At 45.0% G+C, this 20,922-nt stretch overlaps 1 protein-coding gene across 44 annotated transcripts in view; it reads right to left on the reverse strand.

The window, feature by feature from the left end:
- Positions 1 to 9,814, reverse strand: part of STAU2 (staufen double-stranded RNA binding protein 2) — a 287,834-nt gene extending 278,020 nt beyond the window's left edge. For 8 of the 44 annotated variants that reach the window (XM_067017248.1, XM_067017238.1, XM_067017230.1 and 5 more), the window contains exons 1-2: positions 9,036 to 9,129; positions 1,060 to 1,125 (exon numbers count right to left, since the gene is read on the reverse strand). Coding sequence is in view for 7 of the 44 variants with exons in the window: in XM_067017244.1 (XP_066873345.1) it covers positions 9,685 to 9,738 (54 nt within the window). In the remaining 37 variants the exon portion in view is untranslated. Of the gene's footprint in view, positions 1 to 1,059; positions 1,126 to 9,035; positions 9,155 to 9,684 lie in introns of those variants that run through there. The other 36 variants (XR_010837444.1, XR_010837441.1, XM_067017250.1 and 33 more) reach the window with 19 other exon arrangements.
- Between the last annotated feature and the right edge of the window lie 11,108 nt (positions 9,815 to 20,922).

The raw sequence follows: 20,922 nt of genomic DNA on the forward strand, positions 1-20,922 counted from the left end.
ATAATATTACATATTTTAATACAACTTTGAGTGTCAGGATGTCATTAAATAGAAGGGCAGGGTGCTATGAGGCAAATCCTAGGCCTGGGAGTCAAGTGAACCAAGCATGGGGTGGGTGAGAAGAGGTCAAGCTGGAACGACCTGGCTCAACCTCGGAACTGAAAGAGTCTAGTAGTTTGACTGAAGCATTTAGATTGTTTCCTGGGCACACTTTAAGTCTGAGATGCATAAAGACATCCAAGTTAAGAGATCAAGTTGGTAACTGCTACCTAAGTCTGGAGCTCAGAAAAGAAGTCTAGACCAGGTATAAACTGAGAAGTCATTTGCTTAGAGATGGTGTGTGATACACAGGAACTGGAGATTTCTTAGGCCAGGTGAGCTGGATGGGGCAGGGGCTGGGAGGGGTCATGTATTACTTCCTCAAATCACAAACGAATTAACTACTTCTTGCAATCAAATTACTTTCTTCTCTCTTAATTTGCGAATGTGAAATAAATCAAAGTACTTTCTAGTATTATAGTTATGATACAATGCCCTTTTTGTTCAGAAAGGATAAGATTAAATGTATAAAGTTCTTGCAGAAATGTCAAGACCTAAGAAAAATATTTCTACAGTGAGTCTACGGCATTGTATGCTATAGTTTATTTAGCAGAGCCTTCCAGCCTTTTCCAGTGCCCTAGAAAAGGACTCTTTTTTTAACACACTGATACAACTACTTCACAAGATGTGTCACTAGAAATGCTTTTGGTCTGCAGAACTGCCACCTACTGAAGCTAGATCACAACTGTAAGCATTCTGAACACATCAACAAGTCCTGGAGATGTGACATCAAAAAGAACAGAAAAATCTTCTGCTCTGCACACTTAAAACTTAACTTTCAGGACTATCGCTATAATCCTTACACAACCTGCCCTGCAGTCTTCCTATGATGAATATATAGCATGTAACTGCTCTATAAAGCAGTGGTCAGGTTATGGTTATACAAAAGCTGAGTTAAAATGCTCCACGATTTATGGCCCAAGCACCATATAAGTGTGACATGCCTTAACACAAACTCACCTGATTTATTTGAAGCATGTTAAAACAATATTGACCAAACTGCTGTACCCCTCACGGCTCCAAAAACTAGAAAATGAAAATGAAGAAATAAGTTCAACTTAGTTGGTAATCACAATGATTAGCACTTTAAACACATGCCCGTGACCAAAATCAAATACAAAAAATGGAGTAGATCTAAATCAGCACAGAACTTTCTATGATGATAAACATGTTCTATATCTCTGCTGTCCAAACCAGTAGCCATTAGACACATGTGGCTACTGAGCACTTGAAATGTGGCTAGAACAACTGAGAAAGTAAATTTTAAATTTTCTTTAATGTTATTTAAAGTTAAATAGCCACCCTGTGGCTAGTGACCACCATACTGGACAGTGCAGATCTAGGCTGCACAAAGTCCCTTCCGGTTCCAGAGTTCTACGACAATTTCAGCAAAAGTGAAGCTGTTAAAACAATGTAAAAGTTTCAGATTAATATTTAATATATACTTCCCTTGCTCCAGTAACGTTTTAAACAGCTTTGTTCCCTTCCTCTATAAGATAAATTAAGCCTAAAGAAGATGTAACACACACATATTCTCTTAGGTAGTATGGAAAAGAGCACATAGTAAGATTACCTAGTTGCATTTTTTTCCTGTTTCTGATTTTATTATCATCATTATAAAAACAGCAGGCATATCAAAGTTTTACATAGAATTTTTGAAAAGAAAATTACCATCCTGACACTTCCGATTGTTACATTTGGATTTGTTTCCTTATGGGTCTAGCCTCCTCGCCATGGTTGTATTTCTTTTCATATAGCAAATGTTTTTCTACACTTAATTTAAAAATAGATATCAAAGAACGGCAGGAAAACCCAAATAAATAAATAAATAATGGGATTTTGTAATGGGAAAAGTTACATTAAAAATTATGTACAGTCACCCCAAAAAATTATCTAAAAAGCAACAACACAATTTTGACATATACCAAAAGAGCTAAATCCAATCACTTGTGTAGAAATTTTTATGCTATAAAATTTTTCATACTGAACTTTCCCTCAAAAGCAAAGGTTCTGGAGATACATATATACACACAGATAGCATATGAATATACATATGTGTGTGTGTGTGTGTGTGTGTGTGTGTGTGTGTGTGTGTGTATATATATATATATATATATATATATTTGGCTACAATTTTTTCAAGATGACAAACTAGAGTCAATTCAAAATGACTTTCAAATTTTTCAATTATTTCTTTCTTTTAAAAAAAATTATTTATTTATGTTTGGCTGCGGTGGGTCTTCGTTGCTGCGGTGGGCTTTCTCTAGTTGCGGTGAGTGGGGGCTACTCTTTGTTGTGGTGCGTGGGCTTCTCATTGCGGTGGCTTCTCTTGTTGCGGAACATGGGCTCTAGGAGCACGGTCTTCAGTAGTTTGGCATGCGGGCTCAGCAGTTTGGCTCATGGGCCCTAGAGAGCGCAGACTCAGTAGTTGTGGCACATGGGCTTAGTTGCTCCGCGGCATGTGGGATCTTCCTGGACCAGGGCTCAAACCCGTGTCTCCTAAACTGGCAGGAGGATTCTTAACCACTGCGCCATCAGGGAAGCTCCTCAATTATTTCTTACAATAGTGACCTCACCATCTGTACCAATTTTTGTATTTTCCAAGAGAATCGCATTTGTAGAAATAGCACAAGACCTGAGTACCAGTGAATTTAAGTTTTAGTCCAAGCGCTTCAGGAGATTACCTTTTTTATATATAAATGTATTTATTCATTTATTTAATTTTTGGCTGCATTGGGTCCTCGCTACTGCACATGGGCTCTCTCTAGTTGCTGAGAGCGGGGGCTGCTCTTCATTATGGTGTGCAGGCTTCTCATCGCGGTGGCTTCTCTTGTTGTGGAGCACGAGCTCTAGGTGCACGGGCTTCAGAAATTGTGGCACACAGGCTTCAGTAGTTGTGGCTCGTGAGCTCTACAGCACAGGCTCAGTAGTTGTGACGTGCACGGGCTTCAGAAGCTGTGGCACACGGGCTTCAGTAGTTGTGGCTCGCGGGCTCTAGAGCACACGCTCAGTAGTTGTGACGCACACGGGCTTAAGTTGCTCTGCGGCATGTGGGATCTTCCCGGACCAGGACTCAAACCTGTGTCCCCTGCATTGGCAGGCGGCTTCTTAACCACTGCTCCACCAGGGAAGTCCCTTCAGGAGATTACCTTTTGAGCTTTGGTAAATTGCTTTATGTATCTTTGAGTTCTTTCTCTTGCTTCTATTTTCTTCCTCTTTTTTTTTAATCTTTAAAAAGTAAATGTAAGTCCTTTGGTAGGCAAACAACAAATAGAATACAGCAGAAATAATTAGCTACCACTTCCAAGAGTGGGTTATAAAAAGGCCATCATTTCCCTCCTGGGTGTCACCTGCTGTCGTTCTCTCACCTGTTTGGTCTGCGGGAAGCTGGCTGTCATACTGTAAGCTGCCCTGTGGTCAGACCTACATGACAAAGAACTGAGGGACACCTTGGGCCAACAGCCCAACAGAAACTGGGGTTTTCTGTCCAGTACCCACCAAGGAACTGAATCCTGCCAAGTCACATGAATGACTCAGAAGCAGATCTTCCCCTGGTCAAGCTTTCAGATGAGACTACAGCCCCAAAGACAGCTTACCTGCAACCTCCTTAGAGACCCTGAACCACAGCACCCAGATAAGCTGCACCCAGATTTCTACCCACAGAAACTGAGGTAATAAATATTTGTTTTAAGTTCTTAATTTCTGGGGTAATTTGTAACAATAAATAAGACACTTCTGTTCAACTCAAATTCTATAATTCTATGGTATTAATTAATATATTTAGGTAGACCAAAAAAAAAAGCAATTCCCTGTTCAACATGAGCAAATGAGTAACGTTAGAATTTGAAAGGAGTAAATTATGAAACTTAAACATTTACATTCTATTCAAAAGATGACATCAGTAAGTGTAGCATTAGTCAAATGGTATTAAAATACACTATCTACAACTAAAACTACAAACCTAACCAGTTTTTTTAATTGAAAACAATTCATTTGGACATGAAAACATGAACAAACCACTAAAAGCATCTCAGTGATCTAATGTCCCTTATTTTCCAGAATTTAACATTATTTAGTAAGAATTTACCAAATTTGAGAAATCTCATTCTGTTTTTATTTTATGTAAGCCTCTAAAAATTACAAATCCTTGTCTATAGACCTGTATGTGTTTCTTCAATATTAGATTTTGGTAATACTAGTGGCTGATCCTGAGAAGTAGGCATTTTTTAAAAGTTCTGATCTTCTGATATACAAAAAGCAGTGTTATGAAGAAGCACAAATGAAAGCACACATTCACTCAAAACTGACCCTACAATTTTAAATATTCCGTAAGCCTTTCCTTCACAATTATAAAAATCTGTATACGTTAAAACATGAAACTAATATGTCTGTAACAGCACTCTGTGAGGTAACTGGATAAAAATTCTGAACATATTCTTTTCCACAAACAAGTTGTATTAGATCTATATCAATATAAAGATTATAACTATACCACAGGCAATTTGGAATGCCCACAGTGGCACATCTCTTTAACATTTCATGTCTTATTTAAAGACATGCCAGGTCTACTGTCCTATATTTAATAAAAGAATTTGATAAAATATCAAGTCATATCAATAAAATGCAGAGCATTTTATACTACCCACGGTTTCATAAAATCCACCTCTTCCTCTTTTGTCAAAAGTTTCCAGCTACCATTCATTCCAATTACAACTGTGTACTTTTAGAGAAACCTATTCACATGTCCCAAAAATGCCCTACAGTGATATCCAGTCAGGCACATTAGAACATGCAGTTCCAGATTCCAAGCTACTAAATGAAAACAGGCAGGGCAGTTTATGGAGAGAAGGCACTACTAACTGGAGAAGACTTGCCACTCATGCAGAATTAAAGGTCCAATAGGTATCTGAAATGTACTGCTGATATCACTCACTGCTTTTATTATGAATTACAATTTGCTCATCTGATTAATTGAAAGCTGTGCAAAATTAAATCTATAAAATCCCCAACAATTAAATCCTGCTTTATAAAATGGCATTATTAAATTAACATATCTATAAATTTTACATTTGCATCCATCCCACGACTGACAGGCAATCCTCTCTTAAATGTCTTACCTGACAATATGAAGAGCAAAAACATTTACTATCCCCATTCTTACACTCTAAACTACTACAAAACTAAATACCAACTCAAAGCTTCTTACTCTAAAAAATTCATGGGCTCCTTAAAAAGTGTTTTTAAAAAAGCTTTTCATTTTCATTTCTTTTTAAAAGTAGGTACCCCCCAAAACTATTTTTATGTAAGAAAATCAAAATAATTTAGTATAAATTTTACTATCTCGTAAGAGCCTATGAAATATTCTAAGTATACATAAGTCTCACTCCATGAACCATTCCAGTGAAAAACCCCACATACTATCAGCTAAGAAAAAAAGGAAACTAACATTTACCAGACCCCAATTTTATATATACCAGGTGCCATATTTTGCCATTTTTATATTAGCTCATTTAACCCTCATCACCTTGGGATGCAGGTGTTATCCCCATTTTTCTAGAAGTTGGGTTGCTTCCCCAGTCACATTGCTAGGATTAAAACTCAGTTTTGTCTGGTTCAAAGTCCCCTTCTTTCCATAATATGTTAAACTATAAATAAAAGCTTGACTCCTTAAAAATGTTCCTTAACAAAGGGCTTGACCTCTACAACAACATAATGGCAAGGATTCTATATAGAACTTCAGGGATTTCTTCAAAATCAATCATACACAAATATAAATTATAATTACTGTGGATTCTAGACACTCATCTAATATTTTCTTGACTATCTAGAAGAGGCACAAATATATCTATACATGATTTGATTATACTATGCCTGTCTCCCACTATTCAGTCTAATATTAATAAAACCCAATTTTGCAATATCTAGACTTTTCCCCTTTCTTTATTATGATCTGCATACATAAATGATCAGATATCCAGTGCTCAAAGTATACAAAAGAAAAGAAGACAGAGTAATAGAAGTAAAGAGGAGGTTAACTACAAGGAAAAAACCCCAACACAGTGGCCAATTATATCTTCCAGAACCTGATCCTAACACAGGAAAACCACTCAGCCTCAATTCCTATATTATTTATATACTAATAATGGTGATGAACACCTTTGATATTTTTGATATTCTTATTCTTTGTTGAAAATCAGACCAAGCCACTCCTTCCTAGAATTTCATCCCAGGCAAGCCAAGTAAGCTAAAATGTGAAATTTATATGGTTTTCCATACTGAAGTAAGTAGGAGTAAAGACCATGATGTATATAACTGACCCTCAAATGATCCAGGAAAAAAATATTACGTGTGTGTGACAGAGAGAAAGCAAATGATAAATTGGTGACTCTGAGTTAAGGATACATGAGTATTCTTTGTATTATTCTTTTTTTTTTTTTTTTTTTTTGTGGTACGCGGGCCTCTCACTGCTGTGGCCTCTCCCGTTGCGGAGCACAGGCTCCGGACGCGCAGGCTCAGCGGCCATGGCCCACAGGCCCGGCCACTCCGCGTCATGTGGGATCTTCCCGGAACGGGGCACGAACCCGGGTCCCCTGCGTCGGCAGGCGTACTCTCAACCACTGCGCCACCAGGGAAGGGAAGCCCTGTATTATTCTTATTCTTGGCACTCTTCTGTAAACTTGAAGTTACTTCCAAATAAAAAACTAAAACTTTTAAATTACATGGCAGGGACTTCCCTGGTGGTGCAGTGGATAAGAATCTGCCTGACAATCCAGGAGACATGGGTTCCATCCCTGGTCTGGGAATATCCCACATGCCGCGGAACAACTAAGCCCGTGTGCCACAACTACTGAGCCTGTGCGCCACAACTACTGAAGCCCGTGTGCCTAGAGCCCATGCTCCACAATGAGAAGCCACCGCAATGAGAAGCCCGCGAACCGCAACGAAGAGTAGCTCCCGCTCGCCTCAACTAGAGAAAGCCAGCACGCAGCAACGAAGACCCAACGCAGCCAAAAAATAAATAAAATTAAATCTTAAAAAAAAAAAATTACGTGGCAGTATATCTGAAGTTAACAGTACATACTTGGATTATACAGCAACATTTTTACAAATACAAAACACAGGTTTTTAAGGAAAAGTTTAGTGATGTGTGAGGAAATCTGCACTATATCCTACCAACTAATGATCACTTGGGAATAAATTTCAACTACACTGCCATGCAATAGAATGTGGCAATGGTGTCTTGAGCTGAAAACGTAGCAGGACAGAAAAACCCACAGACATCACATAGTTTGGCGATTAAGTGTTTCATAAATCTAATACAGGCCTGCTGCAAACGACAGCAAATCTACGATTCAAGTGCTATGTGTTATCTGTTTTGCAGTAAAATATACGCAAACTGAAAAATGAAAAACTTGTCATTTTACAAAACAATCGAGATGCAGAATGTCTGGGTTTTGATGGCTTTATTAAAAAAGATTTTTTTTTCCTACTGCAGCTCAATTCACAACAGTATGTGTGAATCATGTTAAGAAAGCAAGGACGGAGAAGAAATAGCCACCAGGAACAATGCTGCAATCTTTTCTCCTACAAGGTTACTATTAACCCGCCTGCCCACCACAATTTTGATTTCAAACGTTCATCATGCTCCCTTAAATCACAAGGATGCATCAGAAGAGAAGTAATGCTCAGAAGTTCACCAAAATTGTGTAATCAAACATTAAAAATAAAGGTTTTCAGCTAACAGTGACAACACTTTTAAAAAAGATCGTCTCTATCCTTTCTGGAGGAACCACCCAATTTAAAATCCTTCAGTACATTTCCCTAAGTGAACGGTCCTTCTCTACCCAAGCAGCTCTAAACCTTTTGGGGAAGGGGCGGGGGGACGCGTCACGCCAAGCAAAGACCCTTTCCGAAAAAAATTCTCTGCAAGTGCAAAATTCTGCACATATTTCCAGGGACTTCCAGAACCCAAGGCCATTATCCCCGCCCCCCTCCCGAAGAATCCCAGCTCAGCGTCTCCTCAGTTGCCTCCGCGGAACACCCGCCTCGACACAATCCCCACAGTCCCCGGCCCGCCCCGCGAGGGGCTGGAGGCTCTGCCCTCGCACAGCGGATTCTGTAACTGATCTCTGTCTCTTCGCCCAACTGCCTTCACCTCGGCAAGGTCATTAACTGCCAACCACCCCTTTAAGCCGAGCCCTCACCGTAGTAGTTCGTAAGAGCCACGACCGAACTTGCCTGTCATAGGATATATTTTGCCCCCTCTGCCCCACCTACCTTCCCCATTTCGGCGCGTTACGTATTTATCACTTGCCCATTATACAGAAATAGCCACCACCACCAGCCGCCGGCGCGCCCCCGCTCTGCCGTTTCCCCTGCGCCCCCAGGCCCATGGCCCGCAGACCCTCCAGGGATGGGCCTCCCGCCATCTCCCCTCCTCTGCCCCCCTCCCCTCCCGAGTCCTGCCCTCCCCCCCAAAGGGACCCTCCCCCTCTCTCTCCGGCACCGTCGCTCCACCCGCGGTCCCCTCTTCCGGCCGTTCCCACCGCGGCCCCAACGACCCCACCTCCCGGGTCCCTGCCCCCCCTCCCCCAGCCCTCCCCCCTCCGTCTGTACCGGCATCCTCGTCTTCCTCTCAGCTCCTCCCCTCTGGACACCTGTGTCGTCCCACTCCCTCCACACACGCCCCCCCCCCCCCAATTCATTCGTCTCCTCCCCGGCTCCCCAGCCCCCGCCATCCTCCTCCCCTCCCCCTCCCGCCCGGAGAGAGCCCGAGGAGGGAGGGAAGGCGCGGGGGAGAGGAGGCCGCGAAGGGGCCGCTCTTCTCGGGGTTCGCCGCGCGCCGCGGACCCGCAGGGCTCCCCAGCGCCCTCTGTCTCCCCCGCCAGCGGGGCGGAAGTCGGGGCCTCCCGGACGCCCCCCACAAGGGTATTTACCTTCTTGCCGGGGACACTTTGCAGACGACTCCAACATTGGCAAACACTACAGAGAACTGACCCCGCTCGGCCGCCGCCGCCGCCGCCGCTGCCGGCTTCCACCCCTCCGGCTCCCCGCCCCCCGCCTCCTCCCCCCGCCTCCGCCCGCCTCCCCGGCGCTCCCGCCGCGCCCTCCCAGGCCCGCGCCGCGCGCCCCCGCCGACGCAGCCGCTTTCGCTCCCTAGCCTGCCCAGCGCGCGCGCCCCCGGACCCCGCAGACCCGCGCCGCGCGCCGGCCCTCCCTCCCTTCTTCCTCTTGCAGGCCCGTGGCCGAGCGCGGCCATTGTTCGCGGCGCCGCTCCCGCCCCCTGGCGGCCGGCTGGCCGCCGCAGCGGCGGCCGCCGCGGGCGCTGCGGTGCTGGCGCCTGCAGGCCGGGCCCCGGGGCGAGGGGCCGTCCTCCGGGGCCTTGGGAAGGAGGGTGAGCGAGCGCCCAAGGACCGCGCCCCGTCCGCAGTCTCCGGGTCTCCGGCCCGGCTCCCCGCCCCCTCGGCTGCAAAGGGTGGGCCTGGGGCAGCCTCTTCCACACCTGCACTCGGCAAATGCCTCCCTCGCCCAATTGACCCTCTGCCCTTTCCAGGTGGTGTCCGCACCCCGATTCCCCACCCGTACCTTCCCCAGGCTCTCTGGCTGCCCCCCTTTGCTCTGCTGGGGGCGCGCGACCATCCCGCGTCTGCTCCGGCCGCCACTGTGCGAAGCACGGTTTAGCGGATCCTGCACCTTTCCAGCCTGGGAGGAGGAGGGGGAAGGGGGGGGAAGGGGAGGGGGTTAGCGCCACTGTCTCGCCCGGAAAACACTAGTGATCAGTAATCACCTGCTCGCCAAGATCCGCAGCGTGGCCAAACAGCTTCCACAGCCAAAAAAATCACAAAAAAAGAAACCCTTCGAGCCAAAAAGGAGGACCACCTTAGAACAGTGCCCTAGATTCTAGATTGTTGAGGCAGGAGTGCCAGAAAACTCGAATTACTTCTTGAGTCGTCCTGGTTTTGATGTGGGTTACTAATGTCTGGATAACTTCAACCCAGTTAAGCCCAGTGAAATTCAACACTCCATTTAGTAAATGGCATCAAAAATAATGTGACAATAAAGCGTAGAGATAGAATTATTACTGTGTTTTCACAAATTTATCCATTTGCATTATTATTCCCAGGGTTGCTTCCCAGTATCGATTCTCCGCCTGAGAAATGTCTACCAGGCCTGTGATTGCAGTCATCACGTAAAACCGATATTTCTCCTCTGAACAGGTGGGAAGATAGTATAGCACAGTAGTTAAAAGCAAGGGCGTTCGAATGAGATAACCAGGCCAGGTTATCCACTTACGAAGTAGGAGACCATGGACATGTTACTTACCCAATGAGTCAGTTTATTCTTTTGTTCAACAGGAGATAACATGTGATAACATGTATTTCAATGTGATAACATGTATAAAGCCCTTTAAGTAGGTAGGACCTGGCATGTGCTAAATCTCCCGTGGAAAGAGATCAGCTACCTGCTACATTTTCCTCCTGGAACTCTTTCCCATGCTCCTTCCCGTCTTTTCACCTCTGCCAATTCCCTCAAACGTCACATGGTGCATCTTCCCTAAATCTGCATCAGTCCTTGATTAATGACATCTAGCTCAAGCCTAGCATGCAAATACTTGCTGAATGCTTTGAAAGAGTCCATGCCCTTGACACCAGCGGTATCAGAGGACAAGCCGCCCACATGTGTGCTTTTCCCGGGCTACTCCCTCTCCCTGCATTCCATCCTCCTCTCACCCAATGAGCAAGTCATCCTTCAGATCATTCCGAAATCACCTCCTTGAGAGCATTCTCTGCCTTCTCTGAGCAAGTCAGTGCTTTTCTTCTCTCTCTTCTGACATAGTAGGTACATTAGAGTGTTTTTGAGCCTGATTCCACATGCCAAACAGGACATTCTTTAAGGCCAGGCTCTGTATCTCATTCATTTTTGTAGTCCCAGCATCCAAGAGCTAAGGGGTGGAAGTAAATGCTTTTGGAATAAATAGATGAGTTTATGCTTTTAGAAATGACTCTGAAGTGTTCAGAAATGTCATTCCCTCTTATTCGGGTCATTAAAGTTAATTGAAAACTTTATCTCCACTGTAACTTTTTCTTATAACGGATTTTAAGTCTCTGGTTATCCACTTGCTAACTAGGAGACCATGGGCATGTTACATTTAAACCCCAAAAAGAATGAATTTTTATTTATTTATTTATTTTTCCCAGCTGACCTGCCTGGGCACCCCTGGCCCTGGAGCCACAGCGTCCCGGCCCACCCACCAACCCTTAGAATGAATTTTTATTTTTTTAATTTTTGAATTTTGTTTATTTATTTTGGCTGCATTGGGTCTTCATGGCCGCATGCGGGCTTTTCTCTAGTTGTGGCAAGCGGGGGCTACTCTTCGTTGCGGTGCGTGGGCATGGGCTTCAGTAGTTGCAGCACACGGGCCCTGGAGTGCTCGGGCTTCAGTAGTTGTGGCTCTCCGGCTCTAGAGCGCAGGCTCAGTAGCTGTGGCGCACGGGCTTAGTTGCTCCTCAGCATGTGGGGTCTTCCTGGACCAGGGATCGAACCTGTGTCCCCTGCATTGGCAGGTGGATTCTTAACCACCGCGCCACCAGGGAAGTCCCTAGAATGAATTTTTAGAAGGCATAATTATCAGAGAGAAAATTGTTTTTGAGCTTGAATCAGCGCTTTCAATTGCTCAAGGTGTGTAGATAGCGTCAGGACATGAAATCACCTGAGTGACATGGAAATCCACATGTCAATCTATGATCTTGGGATTTAACTTTAAAATGAAATGTTTGTGTAGGAGTTGAGAAAAATGGATTATTTAAAGAGGTGTGGTCCTATTAAAAGCTGATTAAAACAAAGCAACAGATCTATCCATGTGTCTTTACCAGGAACCATTGAAGTCAAATATTCAACCATCAGAAAAGGATAATGCTTTCAAATTCATCAGGGTCAGGTTTGAGCAATTTGAATAGCACAGATTCTAGAACCACAAAACATGATTTCTCTTCCAGCTATGTCCTCTCTTTTCTTATAACAACCCCTTCTTGACATCTGGTTTCCTGTAAAATTCATCTCGTCCCCCAGCACCCACCGTATGTCATTCTCTTTTATATATATCTAAACATTTTTATCACTACACATTATTTGTTTCTTCCAGTATACCTCAGCTCCTTGAAGACAAGAACAAAGATTTCCCCCATCTTTTCCTCTCCAGCATCTAGCACAGTGCCTGTGGTGATCAACAAATGCTGGCTGAATGAATGGATTAGTGAATTTGACAAACATTTACTGAGTACCCACTATATACCAAGTACTAGTCACAGCCCAGGGATATATAGCAATGAAAATAATCGGCAAAGTCCTTGTCCTCTTGAAACTTACAGAGAAATGAATGAATAGACAAATGTGTGATAAAAAACACTTCCCAGCCCTTTACCTATATTAGAATACCATTCTGGAAATTTCCAGTGTATCTGCCTGCTCATTAATAAATTAGTTGCTTGGGACTCAATTTTTTTTCATAATAATGAGGTCAAAATAGTTACTAGAGTATCAGCTCCCTAAACACTGTACTGAAAAGCAGCAGAAATAAAATTACATTGCAAATATAATCATTAAGAGTAAGGAAACAAAATTTTATTTAATAAAGTATACAGAGGTTCTTTTAAGTCTTATCAAACATAATTGCTCAATAAATATTTTGAATAATCAATTAATTATTGATTTTTTAACTAATTTAGATACAACAGCTGGTTCTCTAATGCCATCTTTACCAAATTTATCATTGCAGTATTAGAAGTTGGAGGCAAAAGAGGAATCAACTCCTCCTATCCCCCAAAAAAGAAATGGTTATGCAATTCCTGATGAGTATAAGTTTCTTGAAAATGGTGAAAATTGTTTCCTTTGTAATAGAGGATAAGATGATGTGGGCAAAATTTTGATACGTGGCACAGAATCCAGCCGAGGTGATTTGGTGAAATATAAGGATTGGGCATGTGATGGAACATTTAAATATAGTCCAGATATGTGCTATCAGTTACATACCTTACATATATTAATAACAAATGACAGCATCCCTCATCTGTTCGTTTTACTTCCAGGGAAAGCTGAAGAGACTTACAGCAGATTTTAATGAATCTATGTCCCACATTAGATCCTGAATCCTCAATGACTGAATCTGAGAAAGCAACTATCATCGCTTTCTCTAACAGATACCTGAATACAACTATAACTGGCCGTTCATTTCGTATGGCAAAAAACATTTACCACAAAATCATTGATATTGGAGAAAAGTTGCACTCTGAAACAGGTGCCGGAATTTACCACAAAAATTAAATGGACGAAGTGTTCGCATTTCGTCCAGTCAGTGACGTTATCAATGGCTTTACTGAGCTGACAGGTGACAATGATTTGCCCCAAGAGTTGACTTCTTATTTTGAAACACACTACATTGGAGAAAAACGAGGCCGAGGGCCCCAAAGGTGCAGAGTTGAACCCACATTTCTCTCAGAACTTTGGAACATCTGTCAACAGACATGTGACAATACGCCAAGAACACACAACAGTGTAGAAGACTTTCACAACACAAATATGCAGTGACAAACATGCATCCTATGACTTCCCTGGTGGCGCAGTTGTTAAGAAACCGCTTGTCGATGCAGGGGACACGGGTTCAAGCCCTGGTCCGGGAAGATCCCACATGCCGCAGAGCAACTAAGCCTGCGTGCTGCAAACACTGAAGTCCGTGTGCCTAGAGCCCGTGCTGTGCAGCAAGGGGAGCCACCACAGAGGAGAAGCCCATGCGCAGCAACGAAGACCCAATGCAGCCTAAATAAATAAATAAAATTTTTTTAAAAATCTAATGTAGGAGCTTCCCTGGTGGCGCAGTGGTTGGGAGTCCGCCTGCCGATGCAGAGGACACGAGTTCGCGCCCCGGTCCTGGAGCAGCTAGGCCCGTGAGCCATGGCCACTGAGCCTGTGCGTCCGGAGCCTGTGCTCTGCTACGGGAGAAGCCACAAGTGAGAGGCCCGCGTACTGCAAAGCAAAAAAAAAAAAAATCTAATGTAATCTTGGCATGCATTAATAAAAGTTCATTAGGGCTTCCCTGGTGGCGCAGTGGTTGAGAGTCTGCCTGCCAATGCAGGGGACACAGGTTCGTGCTTCAGTCTGGGAAGATACCACGTGCCGTGGAGCGGCTGGGTCCGTGAGCCATGGCCGCTGAGCCTGCGCATCCGGAGCTTGTGCTCTGCAATGCGAGAGGCCACAACAGTGACAGGCCCGCATACAGCAAAAAAAAAAGGTGATTTAAAAAAAAACCCAAATATGCGTCCTAGTATTTGGAAACTGATACCTCTCTTAATGAAGGAAGAAATATTAGCAAAAAGGAAGATGCAATGCTGAATAAGGAGACAAATCAAGAAGAAAAAAATAATATAAAATACTCTGAACAAAACACTTGGAAGACAAGTGCTTAGGTACAACCTACAAAATAAAATCAGTTATTTGTGAAGTACTGCCATGCATCTACACACGTCTTAAATACAACTATTTTGTATTTTGCAATAAAGTCTTTTTAATTTTGTTATTCATTTCTCATGTTTTATGTTTATGTCCTCTTTGATGTCCTATTTTATTTTTCATGATTTTATGTTTTATGGCAAATTTGCCTAATGGCCAACTAGTTGTGCTGTAAAAATGTTTGCAGCAAAGATGCTTACAGTGACAATACCAGACCCAGAGAAACCCATACATCTGGTATTAGAAATGTTGGTATGAATAGTAAAGAAAAACAGTTTTCTCATTAAGTTGGTGTCCAGAGAACCAGAAAATTGGTTGATAGTGTGGGGGAAATTTCAGAGAGAGAATTTATAATTTGGCTTTAATCCACCATTGTTACCCTAAATTTCTGATACTTTTCTTTGCGCCCTGTTTATAATTATTTAAATTTCCTTGCAATGGAATAACTGTGTAACATCTCTGAACACAGGGGGTGGGGGGATGGCAGGTGTTGCTTCTTAAATAAGTTCAGTGATTTCTTCCAACACTTTTAAATTGTGTCTATTTTGAAAGACATCCTTTAGCAATCACCTTGTCATCTTTCCTTATTGTCACCCCATCCCCTTTTCAAAAGACTTCATTATTCCTTCTCCCTTCCCATTTAAAGAGGAAGACAAAAGCTGAACATTCCAGCTATTTATACCTTCTCATTCTTTCATCTCTTTGGTAACTGTTGATGACATTAGGAATTAGTAGTATATTGTAGTTATAATAAACCATCCCCACAGAATTCCCTGGCAGTCTAGTGGTTCGGACTTGACGCTTTCACTGCCCTGTCCTGGGTTCAATCCCTGGTCGGGGGAACTAAGAACCCCACAAGCTGTGCAGCGTGTAAATAAGTGAATCAATCAATCAATAAACCATCCCCCAAATTAGTGGTTTAAAACAACAGTGGTGGGCTTCCCTGGTGGCGCAGTGGTTGAGAATCCGCCTGCCGATGCAGGGGACACGGGTTCGTGCCCTGGTCCGGGAAGATCCCACATGCCGCGGAGCAACTAAGCCCGTGAGCCATGGCCGCTAGGCCTGCGCGTCCGGAGCCTGTGCTCCGCAACGGGAGAGGCCACAACAGTGAGAGGCCCGCGTACCACAAAAAAAAAAAAAAAAAAAAAAAAAAACAGTGGTTTATTTAGTTCAGGCAGTTTGGGCAAGGCTCGATGACTTGTCCTTGCTCCCTGCAGTATCAGCTAGGGCAGCTCACAGGCTGGGAGCCCGAATCACGTAAGGACGCACTCACTCACACCTGTGGTTGTGCTGGCCACCTACTGGGACCTCGTCTGGGGCTGTCAGCCAGAACACCTACCTGTGGCCTGTGGCGCTGCTTGGCTTCCTCAAAGCATGGTGGCTGGGTTCCAAACAACAGGAAGTCAAGGACACTATTAAGGCCTGGGTCCAGAAGCAGGCCCAGATGTGCTGCAAATTCTGCCACATTCTGTTGGTCAAACAGTCACAGGGCCCAGATTCAAGGGGCAAGACCTGACTCCGACCCTCCATGGCAGGCAAGTCAAAGAACTTCAGGGTCACATTTAAAACTCCGCACATTCACTGAAATACGTTACCTTGTCTTTTCACTCTATTGCTCTTGCGTTAAAATAAAGGTGACCCTGAAAATTTCCTTCCATGGGCACCTGGGTCTGCGTGAATCAAGGCAGCTTCTTCACTCATCAAATGCCTCCCTCAACTACTGAAGACAGCTGCACACCTGAATGATGGAGGTTACAGAAACCAGGTTCCAGAGGGCTTCATACACTTTTCTAGTCCACTCTCCTCCCCAGGTCAAGGGGGAAGGCTTCGAGCAAGTCAGGCAGTCAACGGCTGCAGCAGCAGAAGAGACGAAGGGGTAGGTTGGACGCTGGAGGAGAGGCCCAAGCAGTAACGTGCGATTGTACATTTAGTCGTGCTGTGTTTCTGTGCAGTTGGCAGTGTGCCATGCTGCCAGGGAGGGACCAGGCAGAAGGCAGCCAGACAAGGTCAGGCCGACTGGCAAGGTCAGGAGTGCACATCACCCAGGGCCCAGGCTGTTCCTTCCTCTCCTTGCATCTTGCACACGCAAGCCATTTGTTCGTTTATTAATTCAATGTACACGTCTGCGGCCGGGGCTACCCCAAAATATGGAAGCTTGGCATGTGGAATATTTTAAGCTGAAGGAACTTGAGAAACAGCATGTACAAGACTTTCTGACCTTCCCCTGAAACAGGTCATATGTGAGATGTGTCCTCCCTCTATACCCAGAGGAAAGGAGAATCCTTATCTCACAAAGATGAAAAGGACACAGAGAGGAATCCTCGTGAACACGCCTTGCTAAGTTTCAGCCAGTTTATTCCACTGACCTCATAACCTCTGCCCCATCACATCTTTCCCCGACTTTCCACTCTTCATCAAACCTAGCTTAAAAGCACACAAGTTTGGGCTTCCCTGGTGGCGCAGTGGTTGAGAGTCCGCCTGCCGATGCAGGGGACACGGGTTCGTGCCCCGGTCCGGGAAGATCCCACATTCCCGGAGCGGCTGGGCCCGTGAGCCATGGCCGCTGAGCCTGCGTGTCCGGTGCCTGTGCTCTGCAACGGGAGAGGCCACGACAGTGAGAGGCCCACGTACCGCAAAAAAAAAAAAAAAAAAGCACACAAGTTTAATTGTTTCTTTGGGTCCTCATGTCCTTATGAAGACTTCTGTGTCACATAAAATTTGCATCAAATAAATTTGCTTTTCTCTTGTTAATCTGTCTTTTATTAGAGGGGTCCCAGTTGAGAACTTAGAAGGGGAGAGGGAAAAGATTTATTTCCTCCCCTCCACCTGCCAGTGACAGTGACATCTGTTGGGGTGTTAAGATTGTCTGGTGCCACTCTGTACCCCTGCTGCTGCGTAGGGCCAGAGGATTTGTCTGCCTCATCAGCCCAAGTTCCAGTATGGTTCCCTCTGATGCTGAAAACTTGGCCTCTGTGCACCAGTGCCAAATCGAATCTCAGAGCCAGGGTTTTGGGGGAAGTAGAAAAGAATAGCTTGATTGCTTTGCCAGGAAAAAGGGGGCATAGTGGGCTCGTGCCCTCAAAAATTGTGTGTTCCAACCCAGGGGGATATGCTGAGGAGGTTTATAGCAATGGTTCAAAGGTGGGGTTGCTGATAAGGATCAGGGTGTGTGCAGGGCCTGCACCCCTTTAATCTGGCCTCAGGGGGTCTCCTGATGAGTTTCTGTGGTTCTCAAGTTATCAAACTGTGATCTTCTCTGGAATGAAGCATGCTTCATCAAGTAGTTAACATCTTCCATTTGTTGGGGGTTTTAGGAATGTAGAAGAGCTTAAAGATATTGTCATGTGTATCCCTTGAGGACCAGAACAAGGACTCTGCCCCAAGGCTGCACTATTGTTTCTTTTGAGTGTTCCTCCCTTGCCTCCACATCTCCTCCCTTCCGTGTTTAGCAACTGTTTGAATCTTTAGAACTCAGGGAAGGTCACGGAGGCTAAAGCCTATTCCCTACAAACAAGAAATGGGAGACACAGAAAGGCTTCCATGCCCAGGATCCCCACGGGGTTCTGCTGGGTCTTAAGACCTGATACACAACTTCTATCCAGTACCTTCTAGCCTCAAAGCCCAGGGATGCACCTGCCCTGCATCCTTATCCCTCCAGATGTCTCCCCTTAGGGCAGTCCCAGGTGTCCGTGGATAATAAATCACTGCGACCTCAAAGCCTGGCTGCTCCCCCCCCCCACCCCAACTTTGACCACCACTCTTTACTGAGTTTGAATGGCGTTTTCCATTCCTCCTCTCCTCAGAGCCATTCCAACTTTTTAGGACCCTATGCTCCTAGCTCCCTAATTTGCCTGCAATTGCCCTGAGGAGTGTGCCCTTGACCTTCCAAGAGTCTCGCTGGTAGGACCACCACTAGACTAAACGCTGTGGAAGGTAAAGGAGACACAACTTCTTGACATAAACCCACTTAAACATTCCAATCATCAGGGACTTCCCTGGTGGTCCAGTAGTGAACACTCCACGCTGCTGCTCCCGACACAAGGGGCCCAGGTTCGAGCCCTGGTCAGGGAAATAGATCCCTCATGCCGCAACTAAAAGATCCTGCTTGCCACAATTGAAAAAAAAAAAAAAAAAAAAAAAGATCCCACATGCCACAAGTAAGACCCGGCACAGTCACATAAATAAAGAAATATTAAAAAACAAAAACAGGGACTTTGCTGGTGACGCAGTGGTTAAGAATCCGCCTGCCGATGCAAGGGACATGGGTTCGAGCCCTGGTCCGGGAAGATCCCACATGCCGCGGAGCAACTAAGCCCGTGGGCCACAACTGCTCAGCCCGCACTCTAGAGCCCGTGAGCCACAACTACTGAGCTCGTGTGCCACAACTACTGAAGCCCACGTGCCTAGAGCCTGTGCTCTGCAACAAGAGAAAGCACCGCAATGAGAGAGTCTGCTCAGCACAACAGTGAGTAGCCCCCGCTCACCACAACTAGAGAAAGCCCGCGCGCAGCAACCAAGACCCAACACAGCCAAAATAACAGCAATCACATGTCTTCATTCTCTCCATCTAAGCGGCTCAAGCGGCAGGGTTTCACCCACATGGTTGGGGTTCGGTGCATGGGGCTCCCATATCAAGGACTTAGAAACTTCTCTTCTGCATCCTCTGACCATATTTTACCACTCGTGTGTACGGCTTTGGGTCCCCTGCAAAGGGAGTTGAACCAAGGGACCTTGACCCTTTTGTCAATCTTTATCTTAACTAATCTGACTATTGCCCCAAGTGGCTGCAGGTCCGGTTTCTCTGTGTAAACTTTGCTTTCCAGTTTTGAAAATGTCTCCAAACTGGGGTAAATAAAGCTGACTTGTTTGGGAGTCCCATTGGCCTGCCCAGCCTTTGACGGTGCAGTGGTAAGATCTTTGTTTTAACCCCATCAACGTCAGTTTTATGCGACCCATTTTTAAATAACCATCTAAATCTTTCCACCCTGCTGGGATGAGTTCCAAGACCCTTCTTTTTCTTTTGTCTCTTTGTTTCACCCCATCAATATTTCCTGTATTCACCTTATCTATTTATAACAATTTTAAAGTTTTCATCTTCCTAAAACCAGTCCCTTGACTCTTCTCTCTGCCTCTCCCCATTCTCTTGTTAATTAACCTAATGTTTTTATAGGCGTCTGTCACACCGGAGAGGAGAAGCTAAGGTAGCAAATTCCAGACTGTTGCTCGATTATGCAACACTAAGGTTACATGAGGTGCCAAGGCAAAAGGGGCCCCCTTAACCACAACATTCACCAGGACTCGGCTGATGGGCATAGTCAGCAGGTGAGTATACTATAATGAAGCCAGTCCCACGTGGTTTGCAGACGAAGCATATCAGCTGCTTCATCTGGAGTGTTCCACTGGTGTTTTCAGAGGGAGTCAGGCCGTCTCCCTTCTCAGGGTCAACAGATATTGTAGTGGCTGTTATCCAGTTCACAAGGCTAGCTGTTCCCTCAAAAACAACCTGCTTTGTGTCTAGATCAAGTATAGTTATCCATCATTGTTCTGTTGATTTAAAAAATGCACACCCTCAAAGTTGAGAATTACGTTTTATTCGATGGACTTGCTGAGGACTTAAGCCTGGAAGACAGCCTCTCAGATCACTCTGAGGGACGGCCCTGAAGAGGTGAGGGAAGAGCCAGGATATAGAGGAGTTTTTGCAAGAAACCAGGCAGTAGGAACAAAGACACGCCCCCTACGTTACTCTCACAGTCCATTCTAGTGAAGGTTCTTCAAGAAGCTGCACATACCGATCTACAAAATGAGATTTTGTCACGCTTGCAGTAGCTTCTTGGCTGTACCCTCCCCAACATGGAGGTGGGAGTATGAGGCTGAAAGTTCTAAACCTTTAGCCAAGACTTGGTTTTTCTGGTGACCGACCTACCTCCTGCAGTTACCTAGGGGCCCCAGCTACTAGTCACCTCATTAACAGACAAAAAAAACCCCAAAACAAGACACACACTTCACTCAGGAGATTCCAAGGAGCTTAGAAGCTCTTGTGTCAGGAAAGACTAAATACTATAATAAAAGATGCTCCTGGGGCTTCCCTGGTGGCGCAGTGGTTGAGAGTCCGCCTGCCGATGCAGGGGACGCGGGTTCGTGTCCCGGTCCGGGAAGATCCCACGTGCCGTGGAGCGGCTGGGCCCGTGAATCATGGCCACTGCGCCTGCGCGTCCGGAGCCTGCGCTCTGCAACGCGAGACGCCACGACAGTGAGAGGCCCGCCTACCGAGAAAAAAAAAAAAAAAAAAAAAGATGCTCCTGTGCCCCTATCATTCAGGAA

Source organism: Kogia breviceps, chromosome 17 (genome assembly GCF_026419965.1).
Source record: "Kogia breviceps isolate mKogBre1 chromosome 17, mKogBre1 haplotype 1, whole genome shotgun sequence".
Classification (NCBI taxonomy): domain Eukaryota; kingdom Metazoa; phylum Chordata; class Mammalia; order Artiodactyla; family Physeteridae; genus Kogia; species Kogia breviceps.